At 41.9% G+C, this 24,205-nt stretch overlaps 1 protein-coding gene across 8 annotated transcripts in view; it reads right to left on the bottom strand.

The window, feature by feature from the left end:
• The window catches only part of tjp1a (tight junction protein 1a), a 103,848-nt gene that overhangs the window by 45,149 nt on the left and 34,494 nt on the right, over nt 1-24,205 (bottom strand). The window contains exon 1 of one of the 8 annotated variants that reach the window (XM_080885414.1): nt 18,509-18,575. The exons of 5 other annotated variants lie outside the window; for them this stretch is intronic. In XM_080885414.1, the coding sequence (XP_080741540.1) occupies nt 18,509-18,523 (15 nt within the window). In that variant the 5' untranslated portion in view covers nt 18,524-18,575. Of the gene's footprint in view, nt 1-2,954; nt 3,096-4,234; nt 4,690-18,508; nt 18,576-24,205 lie in introns of those variants that run through there. 2 more of the 8 variants (XM_080885413.1, XM_080885415.1) reach the window with 2 other exon arrangements.

Below are 24,205 nucleotides of genomic sequence, written 5' to 3' on the forward strand. Positions count from 1 at the left end.
AATTCTGGAAACAAACGCAGCCAGATATAGTTTCTTTTCTCTTCCCAGTGCCACAACATGACCTTTGGCACCCAATGGAAAGAAGTTTCCCTTTCAGTCTTATGACAGAGACATATTCTCCCCAAACTGTTATTTTATTCTGCAGATCTACCAAAACAAACTGAAAAGCAGCTTGAACTAAGATTAGGGTAGATAAAAGGCTTTACTCTTATTCACTCTAATATCCTTATAACAACTGAGTGGAAGTTAAATGCTTATAATAAATCACACTAACCCAATGGCACACTAGCAGTGGACAGTATTGTGCAATAACACCACTGACCTCTGAGACATGAGGCCAACACACCCACATATGTAACTCTATTCCAGAAACAATGCACCACAACATTTTATTACAGTTGATCATCAACTGTGGAATTCTGTGGACTGTGACAAATACCGGTGCGGCATAGGAATCCAGCACTACTCATTAGTGGGAGTTAACATGTGGCTATTGATGCTGGACTGCAAATAACGTTAAGAGCACAGCTAACAGCAGGAATACAGGAATGTTAGCACGGTCAAACAGAAGGTATAAGTTTTATTATTGACAGTGGAAGATGTAATTTAAAAAAAAAAAAAAAAAAATTGGGCGTTTTTTTTGGCTCTGTTTCTTGAATTTGAAAAGAAGACCCTTGGTTTTGAGAAGTGTGAACAGTCTGCCTACAGGAGGGAGGTTGAACGTCTGGTGTCCTGGTGCAGCCACAACAACCTGGTGCTGAATGCCCAGAAGACAGTGGAGATTATTGTGGACTTCAGGAAGCACACAGCCCCACTCCCCCCCATCATCCTGACTGACACCCCCATCACCTCTGTGGACTCATTCCGCTTCCTGGGTACCACCATCACCCAGGACCTGAAGTGGGAGCCCACCATCACCTCCGTCATTAAGAAAGCCCAGCAGAGGATGTACTTCCTGAGGCAGCTGAAGAAATTCAACCTGCCAACACGGACGATGATGCAGTTCTACACTGCAATCATCGAGTCCATCCTCACCTCCTCCATCACCGTGTGGTATGCTGGAGCTACTATCAGGGACAAACAGAGACTGCAGCGTGTTGTGCGCTCTGCTGAGAAGGTGATTGGCTGCAGACTCCCATCTCTGCAGGACCTGTACACCTCCAGGACATTGCGGCGTGCAGCTCGGATCTCAGCTGACCCTTCTCACCCTGGACACAGTCTGTTTGACCTGCTCCCCTCAGGCAGGAGGCTCCGGTCCATTCGCACCAGAACCTCTCGCCATAAGAACAGTTTCTTCCCCTCTGCTGTTGGACACATGAACAATAACCATATGACTGTTCCCGCTACTAACACATGACCCTACGCTGTGTTCACTGCATCATTCCATGATTGGCACTGATCACCACCTGCACTCATGTATATATATATATCTTTCAACGTAGCACTCTTAATTCTTATTCTCATGTATATATCTCATGTATAGCTCATGCACATATCTTTCTACGTAGCACTTTTAATTCTTATCCCTACTTTTATTTTTTCATGTCTATTTAAGTGCTATTTATGACACTATGTTTGCACTGAAGCACCGCAGCAATTTCCTAATGTTGTAAACCTGCTCAACATTTGGCAATAAACCCCTTTCTGATTCTGATTCTGATTCTGATTATCCAAAGCTGAAACATAACCTTCCCATTAGGGATTGTTTCTGGCATGAGTTTTGAACACAAAAATATTAATTATGTTACAAAATTGTATCCTGTTTTTTTAAGCTGTTTTTTATCCAAAATATATTTTTTTGTGTTGTTGTTTTTTTTACCTCCGCATGATAGGATGTAATGGGTGATAAGGCACCTAAGAAGATTTTTGTTGAACAACAACCTTTTAAAAAGAATGTACTTTCAAGTACCAGGCATGAAACTGATAAAACGTGTTAGCTGTTGCGATTAGACAATACTGAACAAACAGGAAAAACATGCAAAGCCAAAGATGACTACAGCCACAAAGAACTCTTTAAATAATAAACAGTAACGAGCCCCCTGCAAACTACGTCAGGTTAAACAAGCATGTCGCAACTGTACCAAAACTACGTGAGGGTGATCTTCCAAGAAAAGTCAAGCAGTTTCCAGTAAAAATCTAACAGTATTTTTGTTTTAAATACCCATTCCTGCTTCCCATAACTAGAAAGTGTTAAATTACACCAATTCATCAAACTGAGCCATGAACTGGAGAATTGTTCAACAGCATCGACTGGAAACTGTCCCAACAACTACATAGATAATGAAACAGGAGGCTAACTGACTAGTCTGAAAATAAGAAAACACAAAAAAAGTGTGGCTAACATTTGCAGTGCTAGCAAGTCTACACACTCGCTTTCTTTAAAATGGGCATCTGTGTTTATCTTGCATTTCATTCTGCCACAGCCCATTTTTATCTTCTAGATGACAATACAATACAAAACATCTATCCTACTTTCCAACTTGAATAATACTGGCGTGGCATGACAGTTTGGCCACACCAGCTTTTATCCACTGGTGCCAACTATCAAAGGTAACAAGCTTGACTATCTAGTGAAATAATCAACCAACCTGCCCTTACTACGTGTAATGGTCAGACAACTGTGGTTCTTCAACTCCCGCCTTCATCAATGTTACTAAACCTATAGTCATTCCATAATAGTAGTGGATGTGGGCTATTGTTGCTTAACTACTAATGCTAACACTTTTTCCAGACAGCACAGAAAAGCTTTTATTCACAAATATATAAAGAAAATGTTAGCTAGTTTAATTAAGTTAGCAATCATGTTACAGCTAAACAAAAGATATTTTCTTCCCTTTTTGGTCTATCTGAGTTTAATCAGTAAAACTGGCTGCTTGTGATCTAGCAGGGTGCTAAAAGTAACCAGCTGAAACTGCCATCGTGATGGTAGTTTCACTTTAAACAGACAGTCCTACCTGCTGTAGTAAAAGTCAGCGTTTCAGCACAGATTCCCCAAGAGACAGAGAACAACTGAAGATTGAAGAGCTAATTTTACACCAATCAGCATATTAACCACAGCGGGCTCATTACCAGCCTCAAGTATCACTCAGTAGTGAGTTGTATGAGAAGGTGTGACTACAACCATAAGATACAGTACAGCATGTCGTCATCAGCTCGCATGAGGGAGGAGGTTTCGTCTGACTGGAACAACCGCCCAAACCTGAATCTCACTACTTGTGATAGACAAACACAGCACATTCCTAACTCGTCAAAGTGAGGAAAAAACTAATAAACAGTAAAACCCTAAAAGACAAAAGACTACATAATCGTCGGGAGGTGTTTTAGAGCCAACATGAGGTCTAATCTACTTAAATTCTCTTTCCAGAATTTTTTTTATTTAGACATGAGTAAAATACAAGTGGTTTATAAAACAGCACAATCACATGTGTGTAACTGTTTTGCTAATAAATGCCTGGTATACATCATACCATCAGTACATAGCTTACATTTTATATAAACTAGGAAATTATCAAGGCTTAGCAGATATTTAGACAGATGAATGGATAATTACACACAGCAGGGACCTGAGAGGCATGCTATGGGACGTCCCAGTACAATCAACTTAATTTAGAGTTAGACCACCTACAATAAGACTGCTTCTTACTTATGGAAAGTGGTGTTTTCATCAAAAGTGTAGTGTTAAATCCCCCACAAACTCAATGTACTTTGTGGTCTGATCCATTCTTGGGTCTCTGAAATGTAAAGAAAGGAAGATCCCGTAGCAGAATTCCTGCCTCAGAGGCTCACTTACTTTTCATATCCATGGGGATTTCCTGCCACCCTTTTAATAAAATGAGGACTAAAAATCAACAGGTAGCTCAGCTGAGACATGGTATAAAAACCACCAGGCGATTTAACACGGACAATCAATAAAAGACAGATTATTTTAATCTAGCTCACTAGAAACTGCATAGTTGCTTGCAGGCTGTGTTACAAGGTGTGGATTTCAAAACACCCTCTGAGCCACACACACACACACATACACACAGATGAAAACACCACCACCACTAAGCATCCTTCACTACCACAAGCCTACTGATATTCTACAAACTTATAAACAGCTGATTGGCTGGAAAATTCACCTTTGTTTGTATTTTGGCCCGTGCTAGCCTTCCAGTATATCATTCGCGTTACATAAGCCAGCAGCATAATGTCCACACAAGATTTTTTTTTTTTTTCCCTGTCAGGTACCCACCTTATTTGAAGCTCTGGAGGTCATTTCCCCCGCTATTCCGGTTGAAAAGTGGCAGCTTAAAAGTTGTCCCTGTCTCTGTTTTGATAATCACTTGGCTGAGTGCGCTATTTTCCCTCCAGTCCAGTTCACTTTTCGCCCAGCTGCCGCCACGCCGGGCTACGTTGTTATTTTATTTGATCCAGGACGACGGGAAACGCCACGAATAGCCGTGTGGAAAGTCTAAAGTTCATTATCTTATCTTCGCCACCAGAATCGTTAGTCCACTCGGGTACAAAGTCATGGAAGAAGTGTGGGTTGTGGGGATGGAGAAAAAAAGGGAAGTACGACCCAAACAAGACCTCCTTACTTTGGTATTTCCGTCACTAACCTCTGGATGAAAAGTTGGAAAGAGTAGGCATCACCAGGACGGTGTGCAGCAATGGCAGGCTGAGTAAACCTTTCCCTGCTCTCCGCTCACTGAGCAACGGCCGTGTCGTCTCTGTACGGAGCGGACCATTGCGCCTAAGTAGGGGTGTGAGTTCAGGGGGGAAACAGAGGCATCACGCATTTACTTTATTTATGACCATCCTATCATCATTTTCCTGTTAAACTTTACTCATCCGTATATTATTACCTCATCGTGTTTTTGTTTTTATTCTTGTTCTGAATCTACTTTTACCGCTGCCGATAAAGTGCACACCCCCACTATCGCTTGGAATTAACAGTCCGGGATACAATGGGGAGAAGCGACGCCGCTGTCCCTGCTGATGCTGAATGCTCACTTTCCCTGTGTGACGAAGGGAATGGTTTATTACACAAGGACTACTGCAGCCTTCCAAATCTTAATTTTGTGGGAGAGGGAAATCGCAGCTTGCACTCTGTTTATAAATACACCTTTTGGGCCTTTTTTTTTTTAGAGAAGTGAAATTCACCGCATATCGGCGTGGAAAAAAAAATAGGCCACGGGATGCCTGCCCTTAGAGCAAAACAACGTGAGCAGAATATCTAAAGTTAGTTGCATAAGGAATGATCGAGACTCTATCCCCTGTCCTTTGTGTTTTTGTGGGTCGTATTGGGGCAGTTAGCTTGGCAGATTACAAAATGAGTCGATAAACTAAATAGGGAGACCGTATTTAAAAGCACGTGTAGGTACAGCCGGTGTTTGCGGTTGATAAGTCACCTCACAGGAAACCCCAAAAGCCAATGCAGTGAAATTTCTATGACTTCCTAAACCAGAACCCGCCCTCAGGATGCAACAATCTCAGTTTGCACTGTTTCACAGTTTACTTCTCTTTCCAGCAAACAATGGCCTTTGAAATATTAAAATAGGCTAGAGGAGAAGAGATGACGAAGCAGTGGCACACAACTAAGTTTTCAGTGTCCAGCCATACGGTGAACGTGAAGAGGAGGATATAAACACAAAGACACACCCTGTTTTTTTCCAAACAAACCGAGCAATCTCACCCCCCCAATCTAGCTCCTCTAATGATCACTTCCTCTGTGCCTCAAACGTGGAGGAGGGTTTGGAGACAGTGTAGGTGGTCTAAGGAGTTAATTCCACCAGATCTAATCCAACAAGGAAAAAAAATACCACCAAGCAGAAGTGTCAGGTTATATATTGAAGACTGCAAGTCAATGGTCACCACTGGAAAAGGCTAGGTCAAGTTGAGAAGAGGATCAACACAGACAAAGAACTCTAAAGCCTGCAGCCATAATTAACACAGGGACACACATGACCACTTTTAAAGTATATTAAAGGAAAAGATTCCTGGTAACGTTTTCACAACAGTCTTGCAAAAGTGCATTCACAAAACAGGCAGAAAAAACCCCCATTTAAACCAGGGCATACGTACTAGTATGGATGCAAGTCGCTCGCTCCTCCTGAAGCTCCTTAAACGCCTGTCAGGATCCATCAGGGCAGACAGCAGGATGTTTAACATGGTCACTCAGGTGTCAACTAACAATAATTTAAAATCAAAATAGGCAATTTGAAAAAAAAAATACAACTAACCGCCTTTAAAAATGGCACTAAAATGACAAAAAACCAGAAGTAATTCCTCTGCTGCTCGCAGCTCACTCTCATCAGCAGCTGTGATGGTACCTCAGATGTTCTTACAGAGAGGATCGGGACATTAGTGACACGTGTGATCAAAGCTATCTTTGTCCTCTATGCTTGCATCCCTGATCCCATCTCTATTTTTTCTTTCTCACTCTCACAAATACACACACACACACACAAGCTAGGAGATGTAGCTCTTTTTGGACAACAGGCAGCTTCAAAGCTCAGGTGCGCTCATGGAAGAGCAGGCACATGGAAAACAAAAGCGAACATGCAGACCTGCATTCGGCTGGAGCACATCACAAGGTTCACTCAACCCTGCCGCTCCTGCAGCGAAAAGCCTAATGTAGAGTGAAACCGCTTAATGTGCACCGCACACCCCAAAAATGTAAAACCGGATGTAGATGCGCCTACAAACATCGAGGCACTGAATTACACTATGATGAATAAAGAAGAATGCAATGTTTGATCTATACCAGTTGTTTAACACGGGAGAAAGCTCCTAAGCAAATGCTGACTCCCTGTTTTCATCTGTCCTGAGTTAGGAGTCTCTGAGAGGCCATCTGATCCCTCCTGCTCTCTGTTGACTCAAGGCTGCTCTGCAGATCCAGCACGGGTTTCTTTGTTTCTTTATGCTAATAGAAACCTTCTGGACAGACAAGAGCAACCGAAGTTCTCTATGTCACACAAGTGAAGTATAGCTAATCCACAGCTTTGACAATAATAAAACTGTCAATATGCAGGTATCATATTTTTTTTTAATTATTATACACAACTGTGTGTGTTGCTTTTTCAGGGAGATTTTGCAGTGAGATTAGTTTACAATCCAATCAGTTGCAGTTTTATACTTTAAATATACTTTTCAACTGGATTTTATGAAAGAAGAAGAAAAAAGTACAAGGGGAAGGGGTGTGGTATGAATCAGTAATGATCAGCATATAATGTCACATTTCTGGTAAGAGGTCAATTGTTTTTAACCAGATTAGTATCATATGACAGGATTAGTAGGCATCTCACCAATGCACTCCTGACCTTCTAGATCAATATTGCTCAGGGTTTGTGAGGACTTAAGCTTTGTGTGGAGTTCAGGATTGTGGGATTTGATTTCAGTGTTTAGTGAAACAAGAACTTATTCAATGAATTCTCTTCTTAACCAAATACTTTGGCCTGGGTTCATTTCTGTCATTCATATAGAAAAAAGTTCAAAGTGTCTGTTGATTACACATTTAGATTGCGTGTCATATGTCGTAGGAAATTTTAGGTGAAAATAACATAAAAGTATTTGCTGTTCTCTCAGTTTCCCTCCTACCTTTCCCTCCTCGCGCACGCGCGCGTGTGTGTGTGTGTGTGTGTGTGTGTGCATGTGAGAGAGAGAGACAGAGAGAGGAAGAGAGAGGCGTTATTCTTGCACTAACTGCTCTCATCATTCAAGGTTTCAGCCAGTAGCAACAACATGAAGTGCTGCAATGTAGCCTTTGTGTAGTCAAGTAGGACAAGAAGACAAAGTACACATGCCATTGAGTGCAAGAAGTGCAACACACACACACTCAAATAGACACTGTGAATCTAGAAGTACAGAGTTAAACTAAAGGAAATTAGGAAATTTAAGGATAGGAACTTTAAATAAATTCTTATCCTTCAATTGTAGTCAAAACCTAATGATGCTGTGTGTCCATCAAACCCATGGGCACACGCTCACACATGTGGGCTCAGGAATTCAAGAAACATGGATTTAACATGTCATAAAAAATAGTTTGATCTCCAAGGTCAAATTTATTGATCCATAAAACCATGAAAATCAAAAACAGACATTCCACTGTGCAGATAATTCAGAACACGGGGTAAAAAAAACAATAGTATAACAAACTGCCCAGAGCCTTTCATTATCTGAGCTGATATCTCACCACATGTCAGAAAAGGGTTCTCGCAGAGGACACACAGTGCCGAGGAGTTCACGCTCATAGCCTCTAAACCTGTTGACGCGACCAGTCATGCGGCCCTTCTTTCATGAGTCATCAATCAAGCCCGATTACATACAGCACACATTATTTTGGAGGAGCTTTGCACAGATAAACCGAAACAAGAATGGCATTATTTTTAAAAGCAGCTGGCTTGTCGTCCCTGCCATTGTCAGTTATATATTATTTTTTTTTATCCAAATCATTCACAACCACAGTGGAAGTTAGCGTGCGCGAGAACAGTCTGAAGTGCTGTTATTTCGAGCGACACTTAGTTCCACTTCTTCTTGTGATGAAGGGAAGAAAAAAAAGAAGCTTTTGGAGTACTAAATTTACCACGGTGGGTCAGTGGCTGATAGTAGTGAAGCTGGCTCCTTTTAATCTTCTGAAAACATTTACTCCAAGAGGCAGCCTGTGATCAACCAACCAAGAAAGTTTTCCTCTTTCTCTCTTCTCATCAGACAGGAGCTGCTGTGCCTTTTATAGATGGAGAGCAGAAGCGGTGCTGCAGTGAACCTGGCTGAACTTCACTCTGCTTCTCAGTAAATACCTGCAGTACAGCAGCTCAGCAAGGGACGGCCAAAGTTAAGCCTCATTGCAGGTCTATCAAATAACCATTCAGCAGGGTGATAAGATTTTCTTCCCCTCAAAAACCTAAATACAGACTGTCAGATCACTATTTCTGTGTAGTGTGTGGGCCACACCCGTTAACACTTGCGTGCTTTACAAATCTGTTACTGAAACTAAGCCATTACGTCTTGCTTTACATCCACGTGACAGCCCCACTGTTTGCTGCAGAATGAGACAATAAATTGAAAACATGTCAAATCTCATGCTGCAATTCTCTCAGCTCAATCTAGTGTGTGTGTTTGTGTCTCGGTGTGTGTGTGTCTGTGTGTGATTTCCCGGTAAATATCTCATGAACAACAATTCAAGCTTTTCCTTTCATTGTTGCTCTGGCATACAATGCAAATGCAACTTCAAGCAGCACTTTGTTGCTACCCAGTCCAATTTGTTTGTTAAGATAAATGGATTACAGTGCGCCTGTGCCAAGCCAGTGTGGCCTCCAAATCATTACGCAGATACAAAGTGCCGAGTGTTTTTCCAAAATTTCATACCACAATCCATGCAGGCTGATAATAAAATAAAGCAACTTGTACAAAAGAAAAAAAAATAGGGAAAAGAGCAAGTAAGAAAAAAAATCACAGAAGCGTGTCAAATAACTTTCACCTTGGCTGCAGCTGTATGTGATTTTTATCACCCACTTACACACTAAGGCGCACTAGGTTACAGCTTGGTGCATGAAATCTGCTGACATGGTATAAGAGTTTTCCAAGCTCCTTTGTTACGGGAGATAAAAGAAACTCAAAAATATGTTAAGGGAGTGAGAATAGGTACAGAAAAAATACATAAATTCAAAGAAAACATGCACGAGTCTGTAAAATGGAAACTTTCGGTGATCTTTTATAACAGTGGAGCTGCAGAGAGAAAGTGCTTAAAAAGGGAAAACTCTGAGTTAACAGTGCATTAGTGCAGTGAACTACTGAAAATCCTCACATTACATACACATTGGGAACCGTGAATGGCCTTAATATTTGCCACTGCAAGCCCTAAAACCACTGTTGACTAGTCCAGGAATTCTGGAAGCAATTCCCGCAAACAGTTTGATAAAGTTGTCAAGTATGGCCGATGTTTACCTGTGCTCAAGGTCACAGAATGAATGTGTCACAATATTTTGCACGCTTAGCTTCCTCAGCCCACATAATTTGTTACCATGACAAGAGGACATTCACCTTTCCTTCAGCCAGAGTTCTTCCAGAAGGTGCTTGTCAGCTGGAGGTTACACCGCAAACCATTATGTCAATGTAGTAAATTCCTCTTTTAAGGCTTTACCGGGTCTAAATTACAAAAATAAAACAGCCAAACAGTGGCACTGGTGTCAGAGACGTGCTATTAGTTCAATTTTAGCCTCGCAGAAAAATACAGCAATTATCCCATACTGTTTCTGCATATCACCACAGGGTTAAGGGGTGTAATAAAAGGAGCAGTTAAACTCTCCGCCATCAATTCCAATAAAGGCTCACCTCAGGGTATAATAACAGTCCAGAAACAAAATGTGTACTGTGCAAAGTTTATTTTCTTTATCATCATAAATCACAACACAAATAGAAATACATTCAAATCAAGAAGAATTAGGATAATGAGACTTTTTCCTTTGCTCGTGCATTATTCTACCAAGCTGGATATGAAACAATACAACAGCTATATTATTACAATATATCTGTAATTCATCCTAACAATTTTAGGTGAAGCAGGGCAGAACATCATATGTCAACATATGAGTCTGCAGTCAGCAGGCATCAACACACAGCTGGTTACTTTCCTGGTGACCTTCTCCATCCTGAAGTCAGCTTCACTTTATGTTTTTTTCAGAAATGTATTGTTTTCTGTATTGAAACCTAACAGCTGAGAATTGTTACATGTGGCCATAAAAGGTCTGCGTTTGCTTTGAATATATAATGTAGCTGAACCGCTCCATTGCCTGTCTAAACAGGAGCATGACTTCAACACTGTGCAGCCAGCGTCACTACTTTGACTTTGCACTTTTATGCCAGAACCAGTGTGTTTCTATTCAGCCAAATTAAAGAAAAATGCAGTACTCTCCGAACATTTTCAGCGTGCCAATAACCGTTGGCTACAGATCAGAAGTGATGCCAAGCGAAGGATGTCTTGCTCTCCAAAAGGCAGTGACTTTGCGCGCGTGCAAATGTCAGCGTGTCAACATATGCCGGAGGCCACGCATGTGTTGAATCTCCGTCTTAATAAATAGGCAGCTTTGGAGACAAGACCTCCAAATCTGCCCCACTTAAACTGAGAGTCAGGATTATATCTTGGTAAGTCCAACAGCTGCAGCTCAAGTTACTGTGTTGACAGCGGGCAGCAGGCACCAAAATGCCATTTGACACATACTCTAAGTGGCATGTAATTGATTTTCAAGGAAGAGTGAAGACTTACAAGGCTAACAGAGGGGGCAACTGCACATTTCAGGCTGTGTGAACACAACTAACCTCTGTTAGAAAGAAGATTTACTTTGCTGCTATCCAACAGTCGCTCATGTAAACCTGAAACTCAATACCGATGCTTTAGAAAACATAAAAACAAGTCAGTAAGTCAGTATTTTTAAAACAAAGAAGTAAATAAAGGCTTTTAAGGACCAGGTTTTAGGCATTTAGTGTCATTTCACTGTTTGTCTCTATGTGCTTATGTATTTGTGTATAAGACACAGTTGAAAGGAATGGATCCACTCACTCCATCTAACTGTTTAACTTTTCTGGCTGACCAAAAGAAAAGAAATTCTATATGCTGCCATGCAAGTTACACCACTTTTTGTAATGGCAACAGGGAACTTACAACCCTGAACACAAACATGTTTGTATTCAGGGTTGTTTTTTCTCAAGAACATGTTGCATCCATATAAAGTTACCTTACAAAGATACAGTATCTAGAAAAAGGAGCAAGCTGCTATGAGAGCATCTGTTCTGAAATTGTCACTTTTAATCACAGGAACAGATACAGAGTTAGAGAAACATCAGTATTTGATAATTACTTTCTTTCTGAGCAACGTGAAACTGCCATAACTGATAAGAGACTAGTTCATTTTCTCACAGAACAATAAGTCTTTAACATTTGCTTTGTCTGACTAACCATGACCCCCCCCCCCTCCAAATCTTTAGTTCATTATCACATACAACAAAAAAAATATCAAACTAGCCAATCACGTGCCAACATCTGAATGCATTTAGACATGTACACAGTGTCAAGACGACCTGCTGAAGTTCAAAGCGAGCAAGGTGATTTAAGTTATTTTGAATGTGGTTGTTGGTGCCAGATGGGCTGTTATTAACATTTCAGAAGTATTTCAGAAATTGCTGGGAAAATCCAAACCAGCCATCTCTAGGATTTACAGAGAATTGTCTAAAAAAGCGAAAATATCCAGCAAGTGGCAATCCTCTGGGCAAAAAATGCTTTGTTTATGCCAGAGGTCAGAGGGGAATGTTCCAGACTGCTTTGAGCTGATAGGAAGGCAACAGTAACTCAAATATCCACTAGTTACAACCAGGGTGTGCAGAAGAGCATCAGTGAATGCACAAGTCAAATCTTGAAGACGATGGGCTGGAACAACAGAAGACCACACCAGGTGCCACTTTTATCAGCTAAGGGCAGAAAGCTGAGGGTGTAATCCACACAGGCTCGCCAAAATAAGGCAGAAAAAGAGTCGAAAAATGTTGCATGGTCTGATGAGTGTTGATTTCTGCTGTGACATTTAGATGGAAGGGTCAGAATTTGGCATAAACAACATGAAAGCATGGATCCCTAACAGGAGATTCACATCATGGATGTGCAGCTAACAAATCGCCAGCAACTGTGTGATGCTTCCATCTGTCATGTCAATATGGAAGAAAATTCAGTGACTTATTGAGTCAATACCATGAAGAGTTACTGTAAGACAAGCTCTGAAGCCAAAAGCAGGTCTGACCTCATACTAGGAGGTGTGATCACTACTTTCCAGCTAATTATGTCAGTAAAGTATTTGTACATTTTTACAGAGTATCATAACTGAGAAAATGTCTTCCTTTATTATGCTGACAGGACAAAATCATGAGGAGATCCCATGTTCTAGAGGAAGGAAACTGATAAAGGAAAGGCGAGACACTGAAAGGAGAGAAAAAATAATTTGTTAGGAGGACTATGAAGTGAAAAAGAGCAGAGGAAAGCTAAAACAGGAAAAAGTAACAGGAAAAGAAAGAAATTAAAAGTGAAGACTAAGTTTATTGCAGAAAGAGGGAAAGTAGTAAGAGCTGATGAGTAGAGAACAGTAGGTGGGGTAACACAAACAAAGATTGGGCCAAGCTACACAACAGTGCGAAAAAAAAAATGAAGATGAATGAGGAAATGTCTCAAGTCCAGTGAGCTCGGCAATGGCCTGAATAAAGGGCGTGCAGCTCACCCCCAGTCGGTGACTCTTCCCATGGTACTGCCTGTTACTGTTACATTCCAGCAGTATGAAGCTGCTCACACTGGGCAAAGAAGCGGCAACAGCAGGAGCTTCCAGAGAAACAGGCACAGGCAGGAGAGGCTGAGATGTGCCTGTCGGACAAAAGCGGCTGTAATTCAGTAAAAAAAAAACCCATTGAATTAACTTCAAAAGCAAAATAAGTGGTTAGTTGCTGCGCGGTAAATGTGATTTAATGGTTCACTGATAACGAGGTAAATGCGTTTCTCCTTGTGACTGGCAGATAATACCGAGGGGAACATCAAATCTGAGTTCCATTTGCAAAAAATAACGTTTGTGCTCCTTTTTTTAGCGTCGATTAAGCGTTTCGAATGTGATACGGTAGATTAGGAGAATGAGAAGCGAATTGAGCAGCTTGCTGTGTATTCGCTCTCCTTATCGACACAAATCACTTCAGCAAGAGTCTCAGCAGAGACAAAGGGCATTCAGCTGGACTTGAAAATGACTAAATATAGTCTGTGTGTGTTTGATAAGTGTTCTGACCTGTGATGACCAAAATCTCTCTGAACTCAACTGAATCATGCCCCTCCACTGCCACTTAACCCTTCCCATCCTAAGCTTATGACATCATACCGCTCCTCCAGTGAAAGGACCATGCTACAAGAAGACACGATGGTCCAACGGAGGACGGAGAGCGGTGGAGGATGGGTACCAAAGCTAGCACGCCAGCCAGAGAGGCGGATGGAGACACGGCAGCCACAGGGGCCGCTTCTAGCCTGGTGGTGATGAGATGCGATGGGACCCGACCCTGCAGAAGCCCCAGCCAGTGTGTTAGCTGACTAATCCTCTAGCCGTCCAGTGCCAGGATCCAGACTCATCAGCTTTGGTGTTCCCTTGTCAGACTCATTTTTATAACGTCCCACTGGTCAATTCTAACCTCTAATGCCCAACACAACAGCCCCTAATGCCAAGTGATTATGGAGTGCTGTTTTAGCACATTTGTTGCCTGAAAAGAAAGAAAGAGCCACAAGGCAATGGCCCTGGCTCTCTGTTTAGAGGACGAGCCTGATGAACTCAGCACAAAGGGGGCTGACCAAAAAAAGCTGTTCTAAGCCACCTTTCTGATGGTGGACACTGTGGGGCCTGAGCTGGGTCAGGACTGAGTTGGGTGGCGGGCAGGGATTTACAATATCCTATCCTCCAGTATATAGCCAGTTCCTGTGAGCTCATTGAACGCACACATCCGGATCCACCGGGCAAACAGAGCATTTGCATATATTTGATTTTAAAGTCTGTAGTGACACGTGGATGGATGCCAACCTGGAAAGCGGATATGTACATTTTTGTAAACAACAGGAGTGTAACAGCAAACTTAGTGGTTCTGAACCATTTGACGCGTCCTGCAATCCATATGACACCTGTGGAAACTGTCATAGTCTAAGAGGTGAAAGTGTGCAAGCTCAACCTGGAGCATTCTGGTTTTTCCCTCAAATATCGCCCCTTCAGAAGCAGAAAAATGTTCACACACAATTTTATTAATCCTTTACAATGAAAATAAAGCTCTGATTATAATTTAGTGAATTTTGTAACTAATTAGCAGTGGCCCACAATTCTAAAACTGAGCTATTGAAGCATACTAGTGGCATGAGCTGGGAATACATTAGCCCTCATAAAAATGTGCACGCCAGCTATTTTTTCCCTGATCACCAACTGTAGGTGAATGAATCTGTTAGTGAATCTGAATCATTTCTAAATCGATAGGCTTGTGCTTTTCAATCTGCATACTGCCAGGCCCACATTTCTCCATTTTTAGAGCATTTACCACAAGCTTGAGGGGTGAAAGTGGAGAAGCTGTGGTACAAGAGAAGCCTGGCAGCTAAAAGCAAAAAAGCATGATAACTTTACAGCTGAAGAACGCGAAACAATCCAAATGTCCGAGGAGGAAGCCACAAAATGAACACATTTCCAAAGTGTTACAATAACTGCATTTGGGTTGCAGTACAGTGAATGTCCTGGCACACACACTGTGACATCATAAATGATGCCAAAGCTTTTATTGGACTAGGAAAAACACATATTTTTGAGTTTTACTTAATTTTGTTTATGCTGATGTGTTGTAAAACTGGAAAATAATGAACCTATTCTTATTCTTGTTTTTATTATTATTGGGGGGGTGTTTAACTGTTTTAAGATTCTCTGAAGCACTTCTAAATTTTTTCACATAACATCCCAGATTTGTGCGTGACTCATTCGTTGGCGTGGTCTAAGCACAGATTTGTGTGAATGAAGCCCATTGTTTCTAATGTTGTATGACCCCCTTAAACTCTCAAAATACACAAAATGAACTTGCCCTTTTTTTAAGAGTCACATGAGAGAATTTTGGAATATAATACGTTTTTTTTGTGCCACATTCTAAAATAGAAGAAAGAAATTTTTTAAAAGTGGCGGCGTGAGTACATTGTTGTTGCGTTTGCTGCACCGCCAACAGGGAATGTAGGCTTGCGTAGAGTTGTTATCTGCCTCTGTTTGCTTACAGCTCTTTATCACCTGGGGCCTCCCTCAGCTGAACTAGTGCCACTGGCCTAACCATGTGACATGTACAGTAAACAGCATATGGAAGCAGCACTGCCAGGATAACAACACCAGGGATCACTGAGTTAAAAAAAAAAAAATACACCTACAAAACACCACAGCCTCACTTTACCGAGCAGACAAGCCAGCTGAGTTTTGCTTTCATAGATCTGACAGGTTTTACAAATCTGAAAGATAGTATTATAATTACCTGCCTATTACACATTATATTAAGTCTTGAGCCAACCCCATTTCATTATATTGCACCAGGAAAATGAGAAACAGGTGGCACAATTTATTGAAATAGGTGCAAATAAACAGCAATTCTACCACTCTTGAAAGTCAATATTTGCTATGACCACCTTCTACACAGCATGAGCTTTCTTAGGCAAACTTTCTTGTAAATCCTTTAAGCAGTCTTCAGGAATAGTTCTCCAGGCTTCTTGAAGGACATTCAAAGCTTCTCTTTGTGCTCTATTGTGGGTTTTTTCTAACCAGGTATGCTTTTACTGTATTAATACAGTGTGTTTGGGATCATTGTCATCGTCAAACAAATACTGTATAGTGGATCAAAATGTGACCAAACATTTTTGAGTTCATAATTCCATGAATTTTGAAAAGATCCCAAACACCCCTGGCTAAAATGCAGCCTGAACCTGGGATGCCATCCCTCACCATTTCTGATGAGGCTTCAGTGAACAGCATATGGATCAACTGAGGGTCCAGATGCATCTTAAGGACATGACTTTCAGATACTGTCTATCTGTTGTACATAGCTTTTTTTTTTAGGGCTGCCACTTCTTCTAATCTCCACTTGTCCACACTGCACAACAAGCTAAGTGGAGGCTTTATAAACACCCCCCCCCCCCCCCCCCCCCCCAAAAAAAAAAAAAAAAAAAATCATGGTTCAGTACAAGAATTGCTTGGAAAAATGCAACCAATGTCCAAAGGAAACTTTGAAGGACCTTCAGAAACCCTGGAGAACTTTGCTCAAGACTGCTTTAAAAAATGAAAAGAAAGTCTGGCTCCTTGGAAACAAAATAAAAAGAAATTAGAGTTCGGCTCATAATTCCATGAATTTTGAAGAGATTCTCTAAATCAAAATTCATTAAAAAATCAAAATTCATATCACATCTCTCTACTGTGAGACGACACTTTAAATACACCAGTGAATATTTTTAAAATGATGAAGGATTTAAAAACTAGTCTAATAGGTGCTACGTGTGTGTGTGTGTGTGTGTGTGTGTGTGTGTGTGTGTGTGTGTGTGTGTGTGTGTGTGTGTGTGTGTGTGTGTGAGGGAACATTATGCAGACCACAGCTACAAGGCTGTGATTAGTTCTGTTGTCATGCTGTTAGTCAGTGTGTAATGTGCAGGGGCAGCAGTCCTGTGGGAAGGTCAGATTGCATGACACATTACAGGACAACAGGATTTTCTACCAGAAAGCATCTGGATCACAGCAGTTAACCTTTGCTTAGATATATAAATGTTAAACTGTAAAAACAGCTTGACTTTTTAAATACTTAAAGGAAACATCTCTTCCATTCAGCTTTATTCATCAAATGAATTTAACTTGAATTTAATGTAACTCTGATTTGTTGCATGGTAAGCCTAGTCTTAAATCTATAATAGTAGAACTAGTAAAAGGATGAAAACAATCATTTTTAATAGGTAGACTATTCAACATTATGCATGCCTAAGATTGAGTGGATTTCACACAGAAATCCATTCACTGAAAGCTCACACTGACACAGTGAACTGTTTAAAGGACTGAACTGCCTGTAAGGAAAATGTGATAAATAGTTCATTTATCTCACATGACAAAGGAGAAAATCTGAAGAGCAGCTAAAGCTCAATATGAAACCATCACTGTAAACATTACTAACTTTTTTTTTTTTTACGTCCCATGGAGAAATGTGCCCTCTGCATTTACACATAAACTATAGGAGCAGAACCCAGGTTTCAACTCCTCTGCAGAGACCAGAAGGGAATTGTTACACTGTAATATTACACCTAATATGCATGGATTTGGGGTAAAGGGAATCTAGAGTATTTATAGGAAACCAAGGCAAGATGTTTGAAACAAGATCTTCTCGTTCTGTGTTCCAAACAAACCGACGCCTCCTCGCTGGTCAAAAACAAAAAAACCAAAACATTTTAATATTACATCCATAAATTTTCTTGCTGTGCTCCATCGTCATATCTGCTCTCGCTTTGTTATGAACCTCTCAGAAAACACTTTGGTTTAATCCGGAATTTCTGATGTCACTGTCATTAATGTTCAAAAGCTCTGTATTTTTTTTATTTCTTTCTCTTCATTTCTAATTTACGACCATCACCAAAGCCCACAACAGAGACACAAGAGCTGAAAGATGACTGAAATCAGTCAGAGCACAAAATACCAACAAAATAACACTCCCATTAAAACTATACTGCACGCCTTTTTGTATTTCTTGTTCAAAATATAGTGTTAAACAAGAAAATATCCTTATGTTGCGTAGCACTGAAACATTTACCTTCAAAATTGCACTCTCATCCTCTTTCTCCAGAAGACCAAACGCTTGAATTAATCATACGGATATTCAAACACTCACATGCAAAACATGATGCCTCTGCCTAACCTCCCAAAATATGGCATTTGATTTTAATCTGTCCTCGTCATACCATATCAATTTGTTTCTCACGTTCACTCACCACACACATGTGCATATGTCTGCACACGCTCTGACTCCAGCTACGGTTAACCCAGAGGGATGCTTTTGCCCGCGTATGTGCCCCTCCGTATGCACGTGCAGTTTGCGAGCCAGTGCATTTGCCTGCGTGAGTGAATGTGGGGTGATCCTCAACAGCGCACGCTGTGGACTGAGAGCAGAGCCAACCTGGTGTGACATCTATGAAAGCCGTGAGATAATCTACATGACACTGCCACTGATAGGACTGGAGATATTGATTTAAAAAGCCGCAGCTCTAAAATTAGATTCCTATGTGTTCTGATTGGGCCAGAGGCCCGCACCTCTGTGGTAATATGAGCCTATGGGCAGAGCTGTGTGTAGTGCACAAAGCTTTGATGCTGGGAACTCCTACGACTCCAGCGGTCCTGACTGAAATCAGTCTAACAACGCTGAGGCCCTCAAGCCTGACCTCCTGTTCCCTTCCTCCCTCCATCATCTCTCCCTGTGATAACAGAGACATTCCTGAGCTCGTTCCCTGCCTCGCCGCAGGCCTCTCCCTTAATTCCAGTGGAGTGTGTGGAATGTTGGACTGGAGAGTTGAGCAGCGAGGCAGCCAGAGGCGAACAGACGAGAGGAAATGAACAACATTAATAAACTCAGGTCTGTTATGGCTCCTGGTGTTAGAAGCACCTGGATGTCCACGGCAGGGTGGACCAGCATAAAAGCATGCACACAAACACACAGAAGCACAGAGAACATCTGCTACATGAAATGCAAATCTGGAGCAAACCAATGCATATGTAGCTACGTTGGTGGATTAACTATGTAAGTGAATCAGAGGGCTGGATTACAGGAAACTGTATGATCCTTTAAAGCATGCAGACCCAACAGATCAGGTCAATAAAATGCTGAAGAACGTCCACTTCTCAGATCCTTAACCTGAGTCAGTCAAACAGAAAAATCAGCAAAATGAGCAAATTCCAGAAAAGTCAGAGGCTGGTGTGTTAGAGTCTGGCCAATTTTTACACGGTGAAGGTGTGTGTGCGTGCGAGCGAATGAGAAAACAAGAAAACAACAGACAGACGCAGAGCAGGGAGAAAAACCCAACTGCTACAGGCCAGGTGAAAAGAGCATGTGGACTAATAAAATAGAGTCGAAAGTGAAAAAAGATCAAAGGCAAAAGAGAAAGACATTTGGCAAATGTTATTGTCTAAAAAAAGGGAGAGAGAGGGAGCTCTCTGTTTTGGATGTTAAAGTCAGAGACAGGAAAGAAAAAAAAGATGAAGGGCAAAACATCTCAGGAGGAGTGATATACAGCCGCGAAGAGGAGTCCAAGTCAGAGCATAAATCTCCTCCATGCTTGTGGAAATCAATTCTCTTCATTGGTTGCTCCTTTATTTATGGATCACCATTAGGGACAAACCATCAGCGGCTATGATGACTAAGTTGCCGTTGCAGGAAGGTGGAGCTCGTCCAGTCGATGGGGGGGGATGAGGGGTCACCAATACATCCATCTGCCTCCACCGGAGAATCAAATGAGCAACAACATTTCATGTTGCACGCTAAATTTGTAACCGGTGCAGGCTGTTAGTCATCAGACTGGGACGATTACTGATCAAAATTTCTTCACAGCTTAAAACTCTTGTCGAGTTTCTCTTTATCTTCAAGAGCACGTCCTTTTGACTTGCTACTGACGGGAGGGGGTGTCAAAGGTAAGCGATGTTCCCCCTTCCGAGCAGGTTTGCTCGTGCCACTGTAAAAGTGCCCATATGCATGAAAGCAAATCTGGCTCCAACTCCGACTGACAAGAACGTAGCTCGTCACAGAAGAAGACACAATCAAAAGCGACAACATCGCAGGGTGTGACGCTAACTGTGACTGCGCCAAACAAACAGAGGGGTTTGTGGTGCTGTGACCTTTTCTAGCACCCGTGCAACACCTCTCCACCTCCGCCCAGTTTGTCACCATCACACCCTCCCTACCTGTCATTCCTGTCCACCTGCTCGGTGTCTCGTATGCCTGTCAGTCTGCCAGCCTCCACCGGGACTAAGGAGGATAGCAAGCTTTATTAAAAGAAAACAAGCAGACGATATAACAAAGGATACAGGGATGTGAGCACAGCTAATCCACTGGCAACATCACTGAGGCTCAGAGGGAGCGTCCACTGAACAGGAGCCAGAGATATATATACTGTTGGAGGGCGCCTCTTTAAACACTGCTCCTCTGACCATGCGGAGTTTCTGAAACTGTGCACAGTCCAGCTGAACTTCAAGGCTACCAGTGGCACCAGGCACACTGCATTCAATGTGAAGGCGCTGACCCATGGATGATAAAATCCTTGTCAGCTGACTGATCAGTCATCCCTTCCTGCTCTCCCTTCTGCCCCCTCTCTTATTTTTAATAAAATATCTCCAGCTAAGGCTCGACACCACCTCATAAATGTGACCAGCCTTGCCAGGGAGTTCACGTCGCCCCTTACAGTTTCATGAACGAGAACAAGAACAGAACATCGGAACTTTTATATTTCACTGTTCACACATTCTTCCTCTTCAGTGCAGATGTAATGCTGATTATATTCATGCTAAAGCCAGATTCTGAGTTCATTTTTCAAATACTACTAGATAGCATGTTTAGCAAGAAGCATGTGGTTAATCTGCAGATGAATCTGTGCCCGTGCCCCTCTGTTTCTCCGTTGGTACACAGATCTCTCTCTCTCTGCTTGGCAGCGCAATCCCCAGTAGGTTTTTCTGATATGTCGATTTCAGTTAATCAAGTTTTCTGGCATCTGCTTCGAAGGCTAACCCATGAAGTCACAGAGGGATGCACAATAGCTACAGGCCTGAGGTTTATTGCAAATTAAATATACAGGGTGGGCCATTTATATGGATACACCATAATAAAATGGGAATCGTTTGTGAAAAGTCCTGTTTGTGGCACATTAGTATATGTGAGGGGGCAAACTCCTCAAGATGGGTGGTGACCATGGTGGCCATCTTGGATATAACTTTTGTTTTTTCAATAGGAAGAGGGCCATGTGACACATCAAACTTATTGGTAATGTCACAAGAAAAACAATGGTGTGCTCGGTTTCAACGTAACGTTATTCTTTCATGAGTTATTTACAAGTTTTTGACCACTTATAAAATGTGTTCAGTGTGCTGCCCATTGTGTTGGATTGTCAATGCAACCCTCTTCTCCCACTCTTCACACACTGATAGCAACACCGCAGGAGAAATGCCAGCACAGGCATCCAGTATTCATAGTTTCAGGTGCTGCACATCTCGTATCTTCACACCATAGACTCACACCAGATGACCCCAAAGATAAAAGTCTAAGGGGGTCAGATCGGGAGACCTTTCAACTGGCCCACGACGACCAATCCACTTTCCAGGAAACAGTTCATCTAGGAATGCTCGGACCTGGCACCCATAATGTGGTGGTGCACCATCTTGCTGGAAAAACTCAGGGAACGTGCCAGCTTCAGTGCATAAAGAGGGAAACACATCATCATGTAGCAATTTCAAATTTCCACTGGCCTTGAGGTTTCCATTGATGAAGAATGGACCCATAGCCATTGACATGTCAACTTTAATATCACCAACCATTCCCATGTTGTTATGGTGTATCCATATAAATGGCCCACCCTGTACATATTTATCCAATGTAATATTAGTGCGGTTGAATTTGGAGATAGTAGAAATTCACTGCGGAGACTCTCATTATGTCTGTTCATATGTCAGTAAAGCAGGCTGTTCGATTCTAATTGTCTTTAGACTAACATGAAAGCTGATGACTTGCTTTTCTGACGTCTTGATCTTTGTTTTTCAATTCATCACAAACTGAATTTCAAAAATATGGCAGAGATATAATTATCTATGTAAGAGTTAAAACTGGTGTGCAGCATATGACATATATCCACTTATGGGTATATTATGCTGTCCTTTAAAATGGAGACCACTGCTGAGCAGGTCAGTAGTCCCCTCAGCAGCAGGGTTAAGGTGGTTCGTAGTGAAACTCTGCCCTCTGCAGGATTAAAGCCCTCACTGTTTTCCAGACGTGTTGATTGGGGGGGGGGGGCAGAGCTTCGGAGCCTTTTTAATTCTTTTGGTGCAGCAAAAGCACTTTTAGTGGCCACACAGGTGAATTACAGAACAGTAATGTCGGAGAAGGAGTAACTTGTTACAGCCCACACTAAACAAGTCACTTATGACAACAGGAGGAAGGAGAGGATGCCACCCTACAGTCTCTATATTTTTAAAATAAGATTAATCAAATAGAAACAAAGTGCTAAAAACAAAAATTTAAGTGTTACCACATCTTAATTGTAAAAAAAAAAATCACTTATCCAAGAGTTGGAGGGGGGCTGGATCCTGGAGAAAAGGTGGGGAACAGCCCGGAAGGGTTGCCAGTCTATTCCTTTCAGTTTACTTAATCGCACATCTTCTACGTGGAAAAAATGAAAAAAACAAAAACAAAAATGTAAACAACATGTCATACTAGACATGACTTTTAACCCCAAAGGCCACCAAGGTCACTCTGCATCCCCGTGCTGCACCAGTCAGTCAGCAAACAACGCTGATTCATCTTCCTCAAATAAACAGACGTGCACACAGACACACACACACAGGCATATTCATATCCCGGTGAGGTGCCTAACAACAATACCACCATAAAGACTAGTTGCTTGCTCTTCACCTAAACCTTTAATTAAGTCTTAAACTTAAAAACTTAAATTCCAAAAAAGCTGAGTACGTACAAAGTGACTGTTTAAAGATCTTTCACCTGTACCTGTTTTAATTTTTAGGAAAGCAGCAGAAGACTCTCTGCATGGCTTTTATAACCCCACCTAAAGTGGAGACAGTTATGCAAGCCCACAAAAGGTCATGCCTTAAGGACAAGCATCTTAGATAGGGATGAAATCAAACGCTCGCCAGTGATGGAGTTAGATTGTATATTAGTGAGGAGGTTAAATATAGAAGAAGACCAGAATCATTCACAAAATGCAAGCATTAAACATATAAACATCAGACCTAAAATAGGTGGTCAGCTTGTGAAAACAGGCGCTATCACGGTTACTCAGCAGCCGCAGAGGCCATCTCTGCCCTGTTTAATGGACTTGAGCGGAGGGGGCCATCAAAACTGTGAGCAGAGTACATCCCTCAGCAGGTAGCATCCTGAAATAGCATCCTTGATCCTAATGGTGCACAGCACAGCCCCCGGCTTCTGACGAATCCATCCTGAGAGCCCCTTTGTCCCCAAGCAAACAGTCGTCCTGAGGCACACGGATACAGTGACAAGCAGAAAGACACACACATAGTATCTCCTTCCATCCATCAGATCTGATTAACCCGTTCATTTCTCCTTGTTTTTCCCGTCCTCTGTTTGTTCGACTCAGTCGATTTAGTCTGCAGACAGATGCCACAGAGCCAGGGTGCAGGCTGCCATCGTGACTTCCCCCTGGAGGTGTCTCACTTGACAAAGTTTCACATTTCTGGTGGTCGATTTAGTTGAGAGGGAAAATAAAAGTCAAACGTGTAATGAGAGCCCCTGAAGGTGCCTGCACGGTAGGAAAGGTTAGAGAGATCTTTCGGTGTACAGCAGCATCAGAGAGGCTGACATTGCTGAAAGAGCGTAACATAGAAAGATGATAAAAAGGGACAAACGACACGCGATCATCTTCGCTTTAACTAATATTACAGCACACATCAGATAAGCCAGG

The sequence above is a fragment of the Rhamphochromis sp. 'chilingali' genome (genome assembly GCF_963969265.1).
Source record: "Rhamphochromis sp. 'chilingali' genome assembly, chromosome: 6".
Classification (NCBI taxonomy): Eukaryota; Metazoa; Chordata; class Actinopteri; order Cichliformes; family Cichlidae; genus Rhamphochromis; species Rhamphochromis sp. 'chilingali'.